General features: G+C 39.4%; 1 protein-coding gene across 1 annotated transcript; it reads right to left on the bottom strand.

The window, feature by feature from the left end:
* Positions 1–13,687: 13,687 nt before the first annotated feature.
* LOC126979923 (Krueppel-like factor 11) lies at positions 13,688–15,075 on the bottom strand. Its single transcript, XM_050829517.1, has 2 exons — positions 14,869–15,075; positions 13,688–14,665 (listed from the first exon to the last, which is right to left on the bottom strand). The coding sequence occupies exons 1-2, from the start codon at positions 14,938–14,940 to the stop codon at positions 13,787–13,789; spliced, it is 951 nt and encodes a 316-aa protein (XP_050685474.1). The 5' UTR covers positions 14,941–15,075; the 3' UTR covers positions 13,688–13,786.
* Between the last annotated feature and the right edge of the window lie 321 nt (positions 15,076–15,396).

Raw genomic sequence — 15,396 nt, 5'->3', positions numbered from 1 at the left:
ATTTATCTTCTATTTTGTATATAAATACTGGTGGTTTTATGTATAAGTTTTCTGACAAAGTGATGATAGACTTTGAATAAATGGATTTTTTTTTAATCTATATATATAAATGAGTTGCTGTTCGTTAGTCTCGCTAAAACTCGAGAACGGCTGAACGGATTTCGCTAATTTTGGTCTTGAATTATTTGTGGAAGTCCAGGGAAGGTTTAAAAGGTTTATTTATTCAAAATAGGAAAATGCTCGGAATTAAATAAAAGCAACAAATTTGTTTTTCCTTTGATGTGACCCGTCCGCGTGGTTCGGAAAACAAATTGAAAGAATAGTATCAAATGAATATCTAATTAGAATTTTTACACTTCTTTCTAACTTTTTCAGGAGGTAAAAAATAAACTTGAACTTAATTTTAGCTAACTATAGTTGGTATATTAACCACAGTTGTTAACTACCTATCAGATTATTTTTATATAGACTGATAAGTAAGTTACAAGTTTGAGAGTGACAATAAAGTGAAGGTGAAGCATATTTTACAAAATAATTCTTGACGATATGACATATTATTGACAAATTCTACTCATTAGCTCAACCCTTTACGAAGTACTTAGCAGTAGATTCAATAAGATTTTTTTTTGACATTCATAAGTGTCATTTCCGTGACCTTAATTTTTTTTTCTAACATTGTCATGAATTTAAAACTATATAGGTCTTGGCCTGGCTGAAGGTATTAAACATATTTCCCTCCTGATTTTTGACTTCTCGGAAATAAACTGCATAATAACCTGGTTAATCTGACGTCAGAGATTTTTCAATGATTTCTTGATGAATAAACATGACCTCCAAACACACGTGTCTTGAACAATCGCATTGTTTTGTAATGTTTAATGTTCTTGTTCAATACTTTCGTAATCCTGTTCCCAATGTACGTATAATGGGCCTGTTTATGTTCCAATTGATTTTATTTGTTCCGACATCATCAAAGTGAATCAAATCATTATTAGTTATTATTGCTTCAATGTGATGTTTATATTAATACAATCTAATATAAAATTCTCGTATTGCGGTGTTTGTTAACAAACTCCTCCGAACCGGCTGAACTGATTTGTATTAAATTTTGTGAACATTTTCATAGCCCTAAATGATAAGGGCTGATTTTTTGTCATTTTTTTTTGTATTTTTATTTTATTATGATTCAGTATTAAAAAATACTAACAACTTAAAAAAAAATTTATGTTCGATGTATTTGGTCGGTCTGAGAATCGGTGGTCACCTATTTTTTATATCCCAAAAGTTTTAATTATTGAGAATTTTTTTATTACTTTATATGGCAATACAACTTTTGCTGGGTCAGCTAGTTTTACAAAAAAATACCAGACAGTATACTATAACTCACTGAGCACAAATTCAAGAAATATATTAAAAATTCTTTGACAAAGAAGGATCACTATAGTATAGCAGATAATAATGGATGGTTCTTGATTGGTTTCTCGCAGGCCACCTAAAATTGAGTTTTATAGTAAGTAGGCTAAGCAGTTTTGTTTTTTATATGAATTTAAAGATGGGCTGGGAGTTTCTTATCAGTTCTTCTCCCCATATCAAAGCCCCTTTACGAACTGATGTGGCTTCATGACGTTTTCAAGTGTTGTTGCAATATTTTATGTTAGTGTCACTTCCTATGGTAGATAAATATATATATATTTTTTTTATGAAAAGACGGGATGAGACGAGCAGGACGTTTAGCTGATGGTAATTGATACGCCCATTACAATGTAATCATCAGCCTGCCCAGTACAGCGGTAATCTTGAAAAGACCAAAATTCTGAGCGGCACTACAATTGCGCTCGTCATCTTGACACAGGATGCTAAATCTCATTTGCCCAGTAATTTCACTAGCTACGGCACCCTTCAGACCGAAACACAGTAAAGTTTACACGTTCTATTCTATACTTATACTTATTCAGGTAATAATTAAAAAATATTTCATGAATTTCAGCAACCGTCGGTACCTGAACCCTATAGTGATCACACCTTGCTGTTAGGGTTGCTACTGAATAAATAGCTAATGTTGATTCCAATTTTTTTTTATGGAATAGGAGGACAAACGAGCGTACGGGTCACCCGGTGTTAAGTGATCACCGCCGCCCACATTCTCTTGCAATACCAGAGGAATCACAAGAGCGTTGCCGGCCTTTAAGGAAGGTGTACGCGCTTTTTTTGAAGGTACCCATGTCGTATCGTCCCGGAAACACCGGGACACAAAACAATTTTATGTCAAAACATGAAACAAAAATGGGCTTGCTAACAAGCTGGTTTGGAACAGTTGTATAATCAGCTGGTGTAAACCGACCTTGAATCTTGCATTCAAACACGCGCTCTATGAATGTCGGCCATTTCCGTAAGCTACCGACAAGCAAGGTGCCTCCTGCCAAGACGTGACTACTTACTTTAATATATTATCATTATACGACGGGAGTTTTAGTGCTACTGGACTAAACTCATCTTGAGATATTGTACCTGCCAATTACACATTATTCAGCTTACCACAGTAGGTAACAAACAATGTTTATGTATATTATTTTTGGTTATGTTTGTTTGTTATTCCTGCCTCCCAAACTTCACCAGAAACCTCAGTTATCTCCTCTCCTTCCGGGATTGTGTTTTGGGTTCCAAGATGTTGAAGATGGACGCGACAGAAGGAAAAATTTGATCAAGGTGAGGTTTACAATATGAAATACAATACGTTATGTAATTTAGTCCACATTATCTACCCTTACGAGTCGTTGACCCGACTTTACCCGATAGAGAGTTACATGGCAGAGAGAGACAGCTCAGTCTCATTCAGTAGCAACAATATAAATTGTATAGCGCACCGAAACCATTTCTAAAATCAGATTGGTATTGGAGTGACGCTTCAAATCATAGAATGCTTTTTAACTGTTCTGTTGTTTTTTCAAAAACAAAACGGTTGAGGCACAGATCGGCCCTGCGCTCATCCAACATATTCCGGCGATCTTGACTAGATTATCGGCCAGCTAGTGGGGGGCAAACGAACACTGCATCTTCCGGAACGTGGTCGCGATTCGTGGAATTTACTGCCCCAACTGTCCGTTGAACTATGTGTCTTGCCCAATGCCACTTTAGTTTAACAATCTATTTCGGTGAATTTGACTCTCTTACGGATCTCCTCATTTCTGATACGACCTCGCATGGAAACTCTGAGCCCTTTCCATTGACTTCCGAGCGACTATGAGCTCTCTCATCAGGACCATAGTTAACGACCACGTCTGAGTACCGTAAATCATTACTGGCAACACACACTAGTTGAAAACTTTCATCTTCAGACACTGTGGTATTTGGGACGAAAGACTACGGATACCCGTCCCGGTAGGTGTAAACATTTATATGATGAATATTAATGTTTGTTTCCGAGTCATGGAGTTTTATATGTATTTATGTACGTTTAAGTAATTATATCGTATTAAATATATCGTTGTCTTGCAACTTGCACAGGCTATGCCTAATTTGGGGCAAGATAATTTGTGTAAAAGTGTGTCAATAATTATTATTATAATTACAAAAAAAAAATATAATGTGCGGCAGTGATTGCCACCAAATGGAGCCAACTGTTTCACAAGCGCGGCCCTAATGAAGCCCAATTTTCATTAGTAGTACGCACCATAAGACTTTTTTTTATGGAATAGGAGGACAAACGAGCGTACGGGTCACCTGTTGTTAAGTGATCACTGCCGCCCACAATCTCTTGCAACACCAGAGGAATCACAGGAGCGTTGCCGGCCTTTAAGGAAGGTGTACGCGCTTTTTTTGAAGGTACCCATGTCGTATCGTTCCGGAACAAAGAAGCTCATTCCACAGCCTTGTAGTACGTGGAAGAAAGCTCCTTGAAAACCGCACTGTGGAGGACCGCCACACATCCAGATGGTGGGCATGATATCCTAACTTGTGGCGTGTCGTGCGAAGGTGGAGAGCTATTCTGGAGTAGCAGCTATTTGGCATTTATTAAGTTGTACTTATTGTGAATATGACTGAATAAATAAAGTATAATCTGTAAGTAATATATCGCATTTTAATTATTTACGTTATATTCATATTCACATACCCAAGTTCTCGTAGTTATAATGTTATGTTTTGTTTCGCAATAAGTATAAGTGAGTCAGTATTATGTCTCTACCTCACTGAGTCACTGGTAGAGTTTTAGTCAGTCAGCGGCCGCGTGGTGGAGTGCCCTTTGCACCGGAGTGACTGGTTGTAACTTGTACCGTGTACGGATGTAAGTGCTAACAAACGTGCTGAATGCCACCTCGTCATATTACACAGTTACCAACACTATAATACTTCTATTATATACTAGTTGCTGCCCGTGACGTCGTCCACGTGAATGCTATAAAGAAGTAAACATACGCCCCCTTATTCATAATAGTCTGCTAACTTAAAGCATTGCTAATTCTCACACTGTCTTCTTCTATTGACCTAAGTCAGAATGAAAAAAAAAAACACTCCTTAGCGGCTGTTTAAAGTTAGCGGACCATTATGAATAAGGGGGACTATGTCTACATCCAGCGTATTACTAATCTATTGTTCTGTTCATGCAAAATTTTGATTAAATCTATTTAGTGCTTTTTCGTATTTTGCACGTATATTTCAAAATGAAGCTATGTCTGGCCGGAACTGCACTTTGTAGAGTGCTAGAATGCGCGGTTTCAAGTAATTAGGGCCCGGCCACAACACTGCGTTGCGGCCGGCCGCGGCGTCGCATTGTAAAAACCTACGACGGCAGCCTGGTCCTAAGTAGTAGACTGGTTAATAATTTAATAAAGAACACGTGAACAAAAGCTTTCGTTTTTGAGTTGATTTTCTATTTTGAATAAGTTATTTTTCGAATTCGAAGCCAGTTCAATGACCAAGTCGTATTTGCATTTGTAAAATATTACGATGTTGTTTTTGCGATACGACGCCGCAAACGCAGTGTTCGCAAAAATCTAATGTAAAAGCAGTTACAATTACACGCGTTTTAATCCTTTAAAAGTGTTTTATTTAAATATTATAACCTTGCTCTTTTTATGACCCCCAATATACTTATATCACATGCAATATGTCTTTGCCTGCTAGTGGAATTAGTAATAACTGACATTAAGGGTAGTGTTAGACGATAGACAGGAGATTTTCAGTGGTTAACGGAGAAACAAGAGTCTTCTGGGGGTAGAATTGAACATGGTTAATTTTACCTCATTTTGCGGCCTTCGAAAGAAAGAACTCGATAGAAGAAACTATTTTCTTCGGGCACAGGTCGACGATTTCGCTAACGAGACCTGCATGGCCAGTGTATACAGCATAGTCACTAGTAAATATCGCGAAAAGTAGATTATATTAATGTCTGCCCGTTGCAACATATGATTTTGAAAATCCCGACTGGAAAGCGTATTAAACAGGACAGATCCGTTCTATACAGGTATGTCTGCCCTGTGCTCCCCCGGGGTTTGAAAAGAATAGGGTTTTCCCAGGCCCTAGGTTGTCATAACTTGCGACTTGGGGCATTTACCAGTTGGAACCTTCTTTACCGTGAAGCAGTAAGTGTGTAAGAATTTCTGTGTTTTGTTCTGAAGGCCGTCATAGCTAGTGAAATAACTGAGCAAATGAGACTACATTTTACGTCTCAAGGTTGGAAGCGCAACTGTAGTGCCGCTCAGAATCTTTGGGTCTTTCAAGAATCCTGAGCAGCATTGTATTGTAATGGGCAGGGTGTATCAATTACCATCAGAACCTCCTTGCTTGTCTCGTCCCTTATTGTCATCATTTCATTTCAACCTTTCATTCTACCTTTTTTCAAGTTTACTTTCATATACATATTTCCTTGTACTATAAGACTGAGCCACAGTGAAGTATAGTTAGGTTAGCTAGTAATCGTATCTATATGTAGTATGAACGCACGTAGACACGAGCCTCTATCGTGCAACTTCTTACGTTGCGCTTACGTCCGAATTGCTTGCGTATTTTCGTGGCACCGCCACGCTACCGTTGCATGCTAATGCCGGATTTATTCTTTATTTTTATACTTCTTTTAGCGGCGTGGCGGGAAAACTAATCAATTTTTACGAAGCGCACACATACCGACAGCAAAATTCGACACTCTGAAGTTGCTTTTAATTGATAATATATGCTTTGAACTGTCAAAGTGATTTAATTATTGTAAGATGAGAATGATAGAACTAGCATGGTGACAGTGGCTATTGACATGACTGTGAGACAGTTCGATTACTTCAGCGATGTCATGAGTGGGTGAATTTTGTGTTTAAAATCTTAAATATGTAATGTAAGTAAGAAAAAAGGCGCCACGGTGGTTTTCTCCAGCCGGCATAATGCTAATCAGCCTTTTACTAATAGTTATACGATTGCATACCTATGGTAAAAAAATATTTATAATATTATCAGTATGTAAAAAGACATCATGGCGATTCCCATTCAGCCAGCATCCTGGTAAAGAGCTTTTCACCAGAAGTCTCCAAGAGACGCGCATATATACAAAGCACACTTAATACAAATGGCGCCTGAACATGTCTTAAAGAAACCCCGGAACATGTTTTTTTATGAAAGAGAGTTGTTAGTGATCACTTGGTTGTAAATGATCACCGCGCACGTTTTATTGCAACCAGAACCAGAGGAATCACCAAACGTGTCGTGAAAAGGTGGAACTTTGGTTTTCGGTGGCAGGAATCAGGTCAAACAGCTCTTGGGAACACTCCCTGTGATAAATGCGGTAGAAGACCCACAATTAATCGAAGTCTCTACGCTACGCCAAGTGATCTAGCCATACATAGAGTATTGGGTCCTCTACGTTGTACGCGGTTAAATGGTTCGAGCTGATACTGGAGTGGGCCATATCAAAGAAAACAGCAATACTCCATATGTGGCCGAATCTGCCCTTTGTAGAGCGTTAGAATGTGGGCAGTATTGAAGTATTGCCGTGCTCTATTTACGACGCCCAGTTTGTTCAAAGCCTTTTCGGCTTTGCCTTCCAAAAGACCGCTCGAGATTTGGAGACCCAGAATTCCGATACTAGGCGAAGCTTTAAGGGAAGTATTGTCGAAGAGCGGTGATACGACAAATGGGGCTTTTTTAGTAATGAACGCGTCTTATATGTTATTTGACCAGAATTCATTGAGGACGACATGCTAATTCAGCCATTTGCAACTCCATCCCAAGGTTTGGTGGTATAATTGGTTATGTAATAGTTTATTAGATTATGGACCCCACAAATTACATAGTGTGATCCACGAATTTATCTTCAATTGAAAAACAAAAATTAAGTCTGTGATATTAGATTGCTTATAAATATTCATTTTCGTTAGTTAAAGAGACTTTTTGTGAATCAGTTGTAAACGCAAATTATAGTCCTTGACTGTTTAAGTAGTTGGAATCTTTATAAATATTTAACAATAGGGGTCAAAAGACATTCATTAACATACAGGAAGGGGTCAAAAGACATTCATTAAAATACAGGAACTATTAAGATATTTCCCAACAAATTTTGTAATCCTTCTCTATAAAACGGTAGTATTAAAAACATTTTTCATATACTTGGATTATTATTAGGTATTGTTTTATACCAAGTTTATTTGAAAGGCCGTCACATGTGGATAAATATATGATTTCGAGTGTTAGTATGATAGTTTATTATTATTACCATTGTTCGTGAAGATGCAAGCAATATTAATGTACCTAAGTACATAAACCCAATAACAATCAAATTTAAATAATTTTTTTTCCAAATTGTATATGAAATCACTTATTGGAAGTCAAAAACTACCATCACACATTCGAAATATTATGCCTCAGACCTGAGAAGAACGGGCGCAAGAAACTCAGCGGCCTTCTTTTTTTTCGTAAAAATATCTTTACAATGCCATATCGTTGTACAAAGTTGTTATTTAATAGCTTAAGAGTGGTCACTCCATTCCCTATCTGTGATAACATTATTGGCCTCCGCTGCGCTCTAACTAGCTAAAGCAGGCGTAGTCGCAAACTGCAGTAACTATTACAATGGGGTACTCGAGCCAGTCACGAACAATGTGTTGTTGACGTGCCCCATATTCTGTTAAACGTTGCTAATAATCGAAACTGAAATGCCGGGTTGCGTAGTAAAACTTCATACAAATAATACTACAAGAATTAAGAAAAACACTGGGATCACATATCATCACCAAATATTTTGTATTTTACTATTTTTAATGTAAAATAACACGAAGCGTATGTTATAAAATTTGAAAGATGCCATTGAGTGTCAAGATGGTTCACGCACTCAAGCATCTAATAGTTGCCATAATAAAAAAGCTATTGTTCTTCGGCATAGCGGTATCTAGTTGGAGCGCAGCGGAGACCAATCCTTAATCTAAACTTTAAACTTTAACTCACTGTATGTTTTCCGAATAAATAAAATAAAATATTTGCATTTAAATATTTAAATATTTGTATTATTTGAGGTAAGGACTCGAATCTCATGATGATTGATGGATAGCTCGTGTTAATAATTTCTTCCAAGACTTACATGACTTCTTTGACGTAAGTAAAATAATCAAATGATAAAACATGTTGACTTGTATCAGATAAAAGTTAACAGTAATTATCAAATGAATACAAAATACAGCTATTGTTTTCTTCCTCAAATATATAAGAAAATATATGCATATAGTTTCCAAGGAAAGGCGTTGGTAGCGTATTAGGTTCTCCCTAATACGTTTGTTTTTTTTTTTTTTTTTATATAAGAGCCCCAAACGGGCAAGAGGCTCATGGGATGGGGAGCAATGAGACAACCGCCCATGGATACCCGCAACAACAGGTGTCAAAAGATGCGTTGCCGGCCTTTAAGGTGGGAGTATGCTCTTTTCTTGAAGGTTCTTCCATTCTTTACGAACACTCACAGGTTTCTTCTCTGGACACTGCAAAGTTAAGTTAAGTCACTGTGCAAAAATAGGCCTCAGTGATTCTGTTCAATACAGATTTCATATAATTATTTAATGGTTCCCAAACAACATACATGTGTTAATCATTACAAAATAACGCTACTACTTTTGCCAAGAGGCCAACGAAGACCCTAAACATATCCATCTGGAGTGTGAAGCCATCGCCACAGTGAGGGCGGGATACCTCAAAGCCCTCAAAATTAAGGCAGAGGACCTTTCCCACTTGTACCCTCTAAGAATGCTCTTAAAGGTGATTTAGATACAATTAAGAATTCCGATTGTCTTGCACAATAATAAAAATAAATGTCTCTAAACTTTACCAAACTACCTCATAATAACAAACTCTCCGAGCACATGTAGAGGCACGATATATCTACAGATTTAAGTGCTATTATCCGTAATAATAATAATAATCTCCCCTTTCTTTCAATAAGTAAGTAAGTTTCAGTAAGTATACAAAAGCATCCAGAAGTCATCTACAATCTACACCAATGGGAAACTCCTTTGCACAGGATGCCGACTAGATTATGGGTATTAAACCATAACGGCGCCTTTTCAGCCGTGAAGCAGTAATGTGTAAGCATTATTGTGTTTCGGTCTGAAGGGCGCCGTAGCTATTCAAATTACTGGGCAAATGAGACTTAACATCTTATGTCTCAAGATGACGACTGCAATATGCCGCTCGGGACTTTTAGCGCCACAGCATTGTATTGGGTAGGCATAAAAGGCATTTATATTCTCAAAATTGATTCCTTTATTATTGTTTTTGATGTAATTTCTAACATACTAGATACTACTACCGCTTCGGAAACAAATGGCACTCTGAGAGAGAAGAAGCGGCGCAAGAAACTCTCCCAGCATTTTTTTTGCGCTCTTTTCAATAAAAATATACAATATTGTACAGTTATTTCTATGGCTATAAAATCATCATAATCTAGTCCCAGGCTCTCCGATCAGCTGTGGAGTGATAGGATTTACGACAGAGCGATTTTTTTATAAAACATTTAAATTTATTTATAGATAATACCTGAACAGTGGCTGGGACTTTATTATAGGAGTGTATACATTTACCCTTAAAGCTATTATGTATCTTATGAAGCCTACTAGAATTAGTTACAAGCAATCCCTTATTTCTAGTGTTATAGGTAGGGCGTAACAATTGCCATGATCTGAACGTCCTACTCGTCTCGTCCCTTATTGTCATAAATAAAATGTTTTCACTCCAAAAACGACTCAACTAACTAACTATATCAACTTAGTCTGTGACAATACAATCAACAACGGTTTTCCTGTTCTTCGTTGGTGGTTTCAAATATGTCTGTAGACTTAGGTATGGTAGTCTCAGTATCGTCTAGCTAACGAGTAACACGTGAAATTGCAGCCTTGTCGTTACAAAACATACAGTAATTGCAGCCGAAATAGTTGTTATCGGGTTCTTAGGAAGTTAAAGGCATTATCAAGAAATGGTGACGTATAGGACACCAAATGAACGCGTGCGCCGGGCGTGTCTCGTATGTGATACCTGCTCGATTTTGTCGCGAATTTCAACTCTATGTGTATGGGGATTCGAATTTTAGGCACGCTGTTATTGAATGATACAGTACTAAAACAGTTTACTTTTTCCTGGCATTTTTTATTATGCTATAGAAATTATTAGTTTTAATAACAACAGTTCTGAGACTGCCACGTGAATCTATACATCTATACATATAAATAAAATTGGAGTGTCTGTTTGTAATATTGAAATTCTACAACATGTATATGAATATATATACACCAAAATAACATTTTTTACAATTTTTGTCTGTCTGTCCGTATGTCTGTCTGTTTGTTTGTTCCGGCTAATCTCTGAAATGGCTGGACCGATTTTGACGGGAATTCTATTGGCAGCTAGCTGATGTAATAAGGAATAACTTAAGCTACGTTTATTTTAGTAAAAATAATTTATTTTAGAAAAATAAAGCATTGTTGCATGCCCAAGAAACGGTCAAACTCTAAAAATAATGTATATGGCAAAACAACGTTTGTCGGGTCTTTCATATTATTTTAACTGTCGTTTTTGTTAATAAATTTTATAACCTGTATATCTACAGACAGTAAATAAATGCTAGTTTAGTTAATATCGATTGAAAATACGAGGCTTTTCATGCTCCAGATAAGATTCAAGAGAAGAGAATATCATTCTTCAATATTTTCTTCGGGAAATTCATTATAATATTTGCAGTAACGTTGTCAATGACCCTGGGCTACGAACCAATGTGTAACTTTATATCTCTTTTCCAAAGTAAGCTGAAACTTTTAAATATAAGAACAAAAAAATAACAAATACAGCTGTAAGTTAGTACTGAAATAGATTCATATTTTATTTTGTGCCCAGACAAAGGTAAAGGGCTACCCTCCGGGATAACGACGGGAGGGAGGTGGTGAATGCTCATGCATACCCACGCAGCCTAAGTCTGCGTTGGTTATGTGGGATTCACGTAAAACCTAAATGCCTACCCACTTAACACCACCTGAGGTTGGTTTAGGGCAAGTGCCCTCTGAGCCTTCATCGAAGGCGATCTTTTCTTAGGGAGTGAGAGGCCCAAACGGCACTTCCTATGGAGTATCCGCTGGAATAGTATCAGATTATGATAAGAAGTAATCAGAGGACCAAGTTATATTAGGATGTTTTAAGTCGTCAACTCAACCAAGCGTCAAAATGTTGTAGAATACACATCTACCAACAATAATTAACGTTTGAACTTGTTGCGAGAATACGCATCATACAATTTCTCTATATCGGAGCTTGTCAATTTGTGTAACAAGTATACGAAATTTAGCTTATTGATATCAGGTGGCTTCGATCCTATTCTCGTTTTGTTACGAGAGTACGGCCGCTGTATATCCTAATCATGATCTTTCGTGGGCTTCAATAGAGGATGTGTTGGTAAATCTATAGATAGTACGATATACGAACAAATGAAATTTAGAAAAGCCTTGAAAATGTCTAACGGCTCCATACCCACTTTGTGCAAGAATATCACTACACTTTAATTTAACCAAATTCCATTATTGTGATTTAATATTAACCCCGAGAAAATTATGTGAACTGGCGGGAAATAATCGAAATTTATGTCAAAAATAAAAAAATAAAAACTAGAAGTCATTAAGTTACATTATTTATGGCCATACTAGTTAGAATGACACCCTGGCCCATACACCAAAGGAAAAGGCTGATATTCTGGGCACTCCCTTTGCCTCGAAGTTGATTTTAACGATAGAGGCATCACCATATCGCGGTGTCAGAGCTCTATAGTCTATGCCAGAAATAACAGTTCCCACAGTAAACTGTTAGGAGAGCTCTGTTTTTCCTGGGAGAACTTGAGCGCTGTAAAAATATTGTATCGACAACGTTACTATTTAACCTATAAGTGCATGATTGACTTTGGACCATATTGGACGGTAAGTCGCATTGTCCATCGCACAAAATTATTGAAGTTATACTTATTTAGGCGCGTTATGAAAAAATGATGAGAGTGAAATTTTAATTTGCGCGCGCATCACTGTAACTCAAGATTAACAGGGTGAAGTTGGTTCCTAAAATTTTCTGACGTTTGCGACACTCGTTATTTTTTGGTTTCTTCGTTCCTTATTAGGGTAGGAAAAAGGTTCAAGCCCGTACAGCCGTATTCGTTATTTAATAATTAATTGTCAAAGTCATCGTTGTAAGATTTTTACAATTTTTTTGCTTTGTTAGGCCAAAGAAGTATAACTTCTTGCGTGCATACATAAGTACACTCATACTTTTTATGATTGCAAGATTTGCTAGTGAAATAATAATCTTTTGACAGTTAACTTCTTATCCCCTAGTTGCAGAGAGCATCTTTAAAGTTAATGTTTCATTAAATATAATACCATTACTTTCTTTTTCATTTTGAGAGTCAAAGATAACATGTGATATAAGGAAACATTAACTTTAAGGCACGGACGAGTAAAAAAAGAAGGACTCCGCGCCCTGATATTAGCAAGTGAAGCACCGTTGTGCGGTTACGGGGGATATTATTAGTAGATGTAGTTACTCAATTCATCCACAAATCCGCTATAGGGTTGCAAGATGGCAATCGAATACAATTATTGTAGTACGATAAATTTGGTAGGTCTGAGAATCGGTTGCATCCCTAAAATTTTTTTTAATTACTTTATATGGCAATACAACGTTTGCTGGGTCAGCTAGTATTCTATATCTTTCATTTTTTAAAACATATTATGTAAAACCCAATTTTTTTAAATATTATTCTATTTTGTTTTGGTTCAACTTAATAAGTAATATATAGACTGTAATATATTAGAGGAAGTTTTTATGTATACTTATTCCTTTTTATCTCATAGTTGAAAGGCTAGAACTTTTAAATTTCTATGTTATTTTATATATATATAACTTCTAAGTTATTTTCTGTATTAATTATATTGTAATAAATATATTATAACGTGAACTCATTGTAAATGATTATTGACTCATACTGATTACATATATCTGAGAATAAACTCTACAATTGGATATCTCGTTCGAGATAACAGCAGGTAGCTTTGTTATCAGAGGTTGCGTGTGGCGGCGGCGGGAGCGCCTTCAGTCGCGGGGCCGCGGTCCGACGATCACCGTCCCACCATCGAGTGATACCTGCGTCCTGCGCCAGTGTCGAGTGAATCGTGATTGTGTTCAGTGAAAACAAACAACATTTATAAAACAATCTCTTTATATTCTTACGTAAAGCTTAAGTAGTAGGACAGTCTTTAGCGTTGTACATCTAGGATCATGAGATCAAATCACAGTTCGGTTATTGCGCCTGCACCGGGAGGGCTCGGGGCGTCGGCAGGATCCTGAGGACCGGCGGCTGGGCCGTCCTCTCCTTGGCGTGCCGCTTCACGTGTTTGGCGAGGTGGTCGGAGCGCATGAAGCGGCGGTTGCACACGCGACAGACGAACTTCTTCTCTCCGGTGTGGGTTCGCTTGTGGCGGGACAGTTCGTCGGAGCGGGAGAACCGTCGCTCGCAGCCGGGCCACGCGCAGCGGAACGGTCGCTCGCCGGTGTGCGTGCGCGCGTGAGCCTTCAGGTGCGACGACTTGAAGTAGTTCTTGCCGCAGCCGGGGTGCGAGCACTCGTAGAGGCGGCGCCGGGCCGCGGGCGCCGGCGACACCAGCCACAGCGACGCCGCCGGCAGCAGCGAGCCCGGCACCAACACGGCCGCCGCCGGCCGCGGGGCCAGCGGCACCCAGCCTGGCGACGTCGCCAGGCCGGGCGCCGCCGCCGGAGACGTCGCCAGCGGCGGCACGCGCGGACACGGCGCGCGGGCCTCGTGCACCTCGCTACTGGGGGGCGGGGGGGCCTGGGCCTGACTGGCGATGTATTTGGTTTGGGAATAACTGTGACCACGGTTCATTTTAAATTTGAGCGTTTTTAGTATATTCATGGTCTGTGGGGGCGGCTGGAGAGGCTCGGGACTGCAGGTGCCGTCTTTGTGAGCCCTCATGATGACCGAGGGCCTGACGCCGGGCTCCGGTGGCGGAGTGGTGAGGAGCAGCCTGGCCAGTTCACATCGGGATCGCTTGGCGAACTCGTCCTCGCCCTCCGAGTCCGACGGCTGAGGGGTGACCAGGCCGGCCGGTGGAGACTCCCGGGCCCGCTTCAGCGCCAACTTCTTCAGCGGAAGATCGATCTGTAGACAAAGATAACACACATCAGTAAGCGTTCACTGCTGTCTCGGAGCGGATCACGCGTAGCCTGCGTGCTCTAGCTAGTGGTATGCGGTACGCTTTCCAATAAGTACGAGATAAGAAAAGTTTTGTTTTATGAATTTATAGAGATTTTAAATATTTTCTGGAATTTTTGGAAAAAAAAAATAATTAAATAAACACTCACTTTATCATCCATCAACGGCGGCGTTGACGGCGGTGAGGGTGGACCGCTAACTTCTAACATAGTTGTCATCATTACGGTATATACATTCAACGTTGAAAACTTTCTTTTTAATTCACAAAGTTGCGTTGGCGGGACGCGTTTCCTTTCAGAGGTAGCGATCGCTTTCGTCGACGAGCGGCAGACGAATAAACCGCGTCGCGATAGCTCGAGCGAGCAGGCGCGCGCGGTCACGGAGTACGGGGGGCGCGCAGCCAATGACAGCGAGCGGCTCGCCCCAACCGACCAATGAGCGCGCGGCGATCACGCAGCGAGCTCGTGGCCGCGCGTGCTGTTCACGTGCCCGCCGAGTGACGGCGGCGAGGCCGCAGTGACGTCACCGGCGCGCCCCCGCGTGACGTCAGCGGGCCGCGCGGGCAGCAAGGTCGCCGCGGCCGGAGCATGGCGTCCACTGCTGCATTTGTTTTGTTGCAGTTTCGGCAAATGTCAACGAACCGAGCGCTAGAAAAGCTCAACTTTGAAATAACAATC

The sequence above is a fragment of the Leptidea sinapis genome, chromosome 4, assembly GCF_905404315.1.
Source record: "Leptidea sinapis chromosome 4, ilLepSina1.1, whole genome shotgun sequence".
In the NCBI taxonomy this organism is placed as follows: Eukaryota; Metazoa; Arthropoda; class Insecta; order Lepidoptera; family Pieridae; genus Leptidea; species Leptidea sinapis.
This window is presented reverse-complemented; position numbering and strand designations above follow the sequence as displayed.